This window comes from Buceros rhinoceros, unplaced genomic scaffold (assembly GCF_000710305.1).
Source record: "Buceros rhinoceros silvestris isolate BGI_N320 unplaced genomic scaffold, ASM71030v1 scaffold10979, whole genome shotgun sequence".
Lineage (NCBI taxonomy): Eukaryota > Metazoa > Chordata > Aves > Bucerotiformes > Bucerotidae > Buceros > Buceros rhinoceros.
The window spans coordinates 64,187-70,186 of record NW_010431046.1 but is presented as its reverse complement, the minus strand read 5'-3'; the positions used below and the strand labels follow the sequence as shown (position 1 = coordinate 70,186).

Genomic DNA, 6,000 nt, shown 5'->3' with positions numbered 1-6,000 from the left:
CCAGGAAGTTTAGCTCAAACCGGGACACCAGGATCCCTAGCAAGTTGTAAAAAGTTGTATTCCTTTTAACTGTATAATTTTGTACTCTTCACAGTAACTACAAAGAATTAGTGTTACATTACTACCACAGTTCATGAGGGTTTTGATTTCTTAACGCTTTAATTCTCACTAAATTATTTTGTCAGGAATATTAGAAAATTAAAATTAAAAAATTAAAGCAAAATTAATTTTTGCTTTTAATTTTGCTTTTAACAGAGCAGTATGTCTTAGTATTGTAGAAATGAGGTATTGTAATAATTAAATTCTAGTAATATTGCATCTTTTCTGTTCCTTATGAAGTTATTTCAAATGTAAAGCAAATTGTTTTTGACATTTACCTGGACTAGGTTTGCTATCTGTTTTTCATTGCAGTTCAGGGAAAGTGCAGCTTGGAAATGCATTGAACGTTGTCCTTGCCTTTGTGAAGGCATTTTAAAATTAATTCTTGTTGCTTTAAATAACTACCTTATATGAACATTAATATGCTTGTTAATTAAGATGGGAATCGCTTTCCCTCGAAATTATACTCGGCACCCACTGCCAGCTGTGTCTGTTGAGCACACTGCTGTAGGCCCTGCTGTTTGGGAGACGTGTTTGACATTTTGTTTGTCAGTCTTTATTACTATTAAGTATCTATTTTATATCTATATTCTTCTATTTTGTGAGTACACTTCACGTCTTCAGAAATGGTTCTTACCTGAAAAATATCTCAGATATTGACATTGAAAGGTATTTATTTGCTCTGTAATATAACTGAGAAAGAAAGAATCTGTCTTTGACAACAGTCCTTTGCATTGCGAAGTTCATGCTTCTTTTTATGTTTTTTTTTACAGGAAAAGCTCTTGTCGAGATCTCTTCAAAGAGGTGAAGATCTTCAGTTTGACCAGGTAGGAAACAAGTAATTGAAGGCAGCTTTTACCAGATTAAGGTGGCCTCTGTTTTTGCAAAATAGTGTCGCACTCACTGTTGTAACGACTTGGGACATCCACTGTCAGAAGACTTAGACCTTGAATGTTAGTTAGACTTGATTTTCTGTTGTAGAATATGACAGTAAAAAACCTGATAGAATAGATTAATTGTTTGAAGATGGCGGTGAAAACTTCTGGAGGAAAGATTCTGAAATATGGTAGGGGACAAAAAGAATTTATTTCTATTCCTCTTAACAGGCATTGTATAACCTCAGCCTGTATCACTTACTGTTGCAGTGTGTGGAGTTCTGCTTTTATGGGCAAACAGTGTTGACTTCAGTAACGTAGCTTTGACTGAGGACTTGAGATTCTATGGCAGAATGTAGATTCAAAATGATACTTTGTCCTTTGTGAGTATGTAGTTGCACTGTGAGGCTATTCTGTTTCACTTACTATGGGTGAACTGTACCTGGAAAAACTGCTTAATTTATTAATATTTATTGTTTGCATTTCTTAATCTTTTATAGTATAGGAATAGTTCTGTCAGTACTTGCAATGGAGAGGCAGCATTTAGATGAAGCCCCATGAATTGCCTGTTCCTGTTACTGAAGAGCATCTTAGTGTATGAAGTTTAGTATTCTGTCCGCGTCTTCTGTAACTGGATTTTTGTTTCATACTTTCCAGTAAACCTTGGATATAGTTATTAGACATTATAGTGAAATCTGTGGACCTGATCCTCCTTTTCAACTGAAAGCCATCCATGCACTGCTTTTCCCTCCTTCCAAAAGAGAAACAAATAATAGCTTGTAATATTTGATGTATAATTTTATTTTAAAAGAAAACTGTAACAACACAAAAAATCTCACATAGCCTTTTATTGTTTTCCGATGCTGTAAGGTCATTATCTCAGAAACGGAAGTTTACTCATAAGCAAGGAAAATGGGTGAGGGTGGGATGGGGCATAAATTCTTTATCTGAAGTGTTTTGTTTTAAAGCTGACTAAAAGCTAAATAATGTGCATGATAGGGATGATTTAAGAAAATCTGTAAATCGGTGATATTACTAATTTTCTGCTAACTCTGGCCCCACTTCCTACCACCACATTCTTCCTCCGTTAAGGATGCTTTGTATAAATCACTAGAAGTCATGTATTAAACTAATTATAAACTCTAAAAATATGCTGGATGAAGGCTTGCTCCTTGCTGCCTCCTCACAGGGCATTTATAGCTGCTTTATGCTGGTTTTCTCCAGTTGTTCCTCTCCTCTCCAAGCTTGGGCACTGAAGAGTTCTGTTGAAATATAAGTTAAAGGAACTTAGAGAATTTAATACCACGTTAAAGTTTTCCTTCTATAATGGTTTCTATTGCCACTGTTTCATGGATAAGTTTACAACACATGTGGGTTTTCTGGAAGAAAGCAGTAGATAGGGGGGTTACGCTGAAAGTAAATAGCTTGAGATCTAGACCAGTCAAATGCATTGAAAGTAGAGTAGAATATCTAAAAGTTTCTTTATTTTTGATTGTATAATAACCAAACAAGCATGTTTTTGAAGGTTACATACTTGCTTAGTTTAGGAAGGTTACCTCTCCTCTGTCATTTGTAATCTAAAGGTATGTATACTTCAGAGATACATATGGAACATTGGGGCACATCCTAAATCTTTGCTGTTTTCTCAGTGGTTTTATACAGCATAAGTTTAGCATTCTGTGGTCCCCGTGAGCTTTGGAACCCTGTTTAAATTCATCAGGGTAATTGACTTAGTGTGTTATACAAAAATGGTCTTAAGGGTCTTTTCCAACCTAAATGATTCTATGATATTTATAGTAATTATCTGACCTAGGTGAAAATGATACTTAAAGCTGCCACTTCAAAATTATATGATACATGGTTTTTAACCTTAGAAAAGATTTGAAAGAATGATCGTAGTTCTAGGATTTTTAGGTTGCTTTATCATGCTAAACTATTTCTCTTTTTTTTCAGTTGATAAGCTCTATGAGCTCAGTAGCAGAGCACTGTCTCCCCTCCTTGTTACGCACCTTGTTTGACTGGTACAGGCGTCAAAACGGAACAGAAGATGAATCTTATGAATATAGACCTCGGTCTAGCACAAAATCAAAGGGGTAAGAGTTTTCCTTGCAAAAGTCTGACTTTTTTTTTGGTGCTTCTTGTAACTTTTTTGACAAGTATTTTGTATTTGAATCTGTGACTTCCTAAATCTGTGTAGAAAGAGCTTTGGGCTTCTATGAGGTAGTATATTTAACTAGCGTAGATGATATGCATGAAGTGATGTAATGATTTGGGGATTGATACATAGAAGGAAGTTGGATGCTGATAATTCCAAGCCAGTTTGTCCTTTTTTGAATTGCTTTGGTTGTCATGCCCTTTCAGGAGGGGTAAAGATGTCAGTGCTGCACCAAAACCCAAAGTGGTTCTAACCGTCCATTTTATAATATAGGTGTGCATCAGTGTTTGTATGAAAAACATGTATGCCCCTTCTCTGCAATATTTGTGTTCAGTCTTGTGTATGATACGTGTGTTCTTGATTTCTTATTTTAGAGATGACCAACAACGTGAAAGAGATTATCTACTTGAAAGGAGGGACTTAGCTGTAGATTTCATTTTTTGTTTAGTTTTAATAGAGGTTCTAAAACAGGTAAGCTCTTTTGCTTTGGAAAATATCTTTTAATCTTTTGCTTTTAATAACAGTTTTGATGATCTCCTTTAAATTTATATATTAAAAACTGGAGCATATATATGATGAGTATATGCAAGGCTGTATTTATACTCTCTGTTGCATAAAACCTTTGGCCTCTCCTGATTTTACATGCCTGCATTAGCTCAGTTCACATCTTGGATCCACTAAGTCAAAGCTGCTGCTGAACTGCAAGAAACAAAACTGTGACGTTTTATTTATGTTCAGTATCTTTTGTCTGCTTAGACATTCTTGAAATACAATGTGAAATCATTCAATGACAAAATTAAAATGTCCCTTTTGAAAAAAATAGAGTATTTAGTTTCGCTTGGCCTTACAGTGTAATGTCAGACAATGTCACACACAATTTTTATTAATATAAAATCTGCATTGGTATATGGATAAGAGGATAGAGTTTGGCTTCCAGTAGCAGCTTTTTTTTCCTCACATTTTTTGAGAGGAGGGGAAGATTACTATAAGCAATGGTTTGAAACATAAAGCAGACTTGAGCAAATTTCACACTTCAAATACTTAAATGTTTTATGTCTTTTATGTACCAATGGCTCTATGCAGTAAGCAAGTACTATGGTTTAGTTTGCAAATAATTTGTAGGGGATTTTTGTTTATATCATTGCGTATGGCATGTTAGTGATATAGGGAAAAATGGACACAGGAAAACAAAAGAGCTGCTGTCCTTCTGTGAGATACTGACTAATCATCCAAAATGATAGTCCTATACTGCGTGCACAGAGATGCAGAGAACAGTATTAAAACTATCAAACTCTTATGTGTTAGTGTTTTACAGAAAAACTGTAGTTCCTGCCCTTTCCCTGCCTTAATTTTCTATCAGTGTGAAAGAAAAAAGAGAAATGGAATGTTTAGGATCAGAGTTGTACAGGTAGCTTCTGTGTTTTTAACTGGTACTAGATTTTCTGTTGAGTAGAATATACGTTAGCAGTGATTCAGATGTCAGGAGAGGTGTCAAAGTTTTGGTCTTGAAGAGAGTTTGTCGTGACTCCTGTAATGCTTGATGAGCCTCTCAGGCTTGCAGACAAGTTAGGTATTTTTTTCCTATAAGAATATTTTCCTCTGCTAAAGACCTACAATGGGCTACTAAACATAGATACTGGAAGCTCTTGGACAAATTGATTTCTCGATGCAGAAGACTATGAAATTCTCAAGCAGTAAATCCTTCATTTTCTGTAGACAAGACAGTAATCTTTTCTTCTCACGTATTTTAGTAAATATCTTAATCACTCTTATGCAGTAATGTTTAGTAGGGTTATTCCTAGTCACTATGTAAATTACTTTGAAATTGTGAAAGTATTATGACTTCATAGTTATAAATAGTGCTTTTTTAAGGAAAACATTTGATTTTTGTGCAAATGTTTTCTTTTAAAACTGAGAAAAGTGATGTCAAAGAGAAGCTTAGTAAAAAAGGGCCTCCTGATCAGTGCTTGGTTTTGGTTTCTCACCAAATCATTACTTATTGCTAGGAAGATTTTCATGTGTTTTCGCTGCTCTCATCTGCAGAATGTCTTAAAACAGCAACAATAATATTTTCTGCATTAGTTTTTTTTTTTTTTTGTCTTCCTTTATATTGAGATGAGTTGTCTTTTGAGGTTAAATCTGTAATAATAACACCACACAAGTTAGAAGGTGTGGAACAGCACATAGTTAACTTAGACTAGTAAGTTCTGATGACAAATTCGTAGTGTTTACATTACTGTTGTTTATTTTAGTATGCAAAATACTTTTAAGAGAATGTCAGTGTAGGTTAGGTAAATGTTCATATATTGCAGAATTAACTTGATACTGTATGGTCTCAAAGGACACAGTCCTATGACACTAGTGGGGGAGATCTCTACAGGACATCTCACAGTCCTGTTTATTTCATACATACACACGTGCATAGTCAAATACATATAAGTGATATCTGTATTTCAGATACCTGTTCATCCAGTGCCAGATCCTTTAGTACATGAAGTTCTGAACTTGGCTTTTAAGCACTTTAAACATAAGGAAGGGTAAGTTTCACTCGTGTACTTTAAAGTATTTTGAGTATATTACTAGACTGTACTTGATTGTTGATTATTCTCCTTTGCCTCACACCTAAACTGATGGCATTAATACTGTAAATGAACGTTGATTGATATCTTTAAATTGAAAACATATCTTGAAAGAATGCAACTGTGTTCAATATAATGCTGTGTTTATTTTGCTTAGAATATACAGGATGATTTGCATAGCCAAAAAGAGCAAGAAAAGTCTGAGACTGGAAAACTGTAGTAAGCTTCCTATACAGAATATGTCTCTTATGTCTGCTCAATGAAACTACATCACTTTAAATGTAACCCATGC

At 34.6% G+C, this 6,000-nt stretch overlaps 1 protein-coding gene across 1 annotated transcript in view; it reads left to right on the top strand.

The window, feature by feature from the left end:
• Nucleotides 1–872: 872 nt before the first annotated feature.
• FRYL (FRY-like) overlaps nt 873–6,000 on the top strand; it is a gene marked incomplete at both ends in the record, with an annotated part of 68,879 nt that continues 63,751 nt past the window's right edge. Inside the window, 4 exons of the mRNA XM_010143280.1 lie at nt 873–926; nt 2,928–3,067; nt 3,504–3,600; nt 5,587–5,666. Coding sequence (XP_010141582.1) covers nt 873–926; nt 2,928–3,067; nt 3,504–3,600; nt 5,587–5,666 — 371 coding nt within the window. The remainder of the gene's footprint in view (nt 927–2,927; nt 3,068–3,503; nt 3,601–5,586; nt 5,667–6,000) is intronic.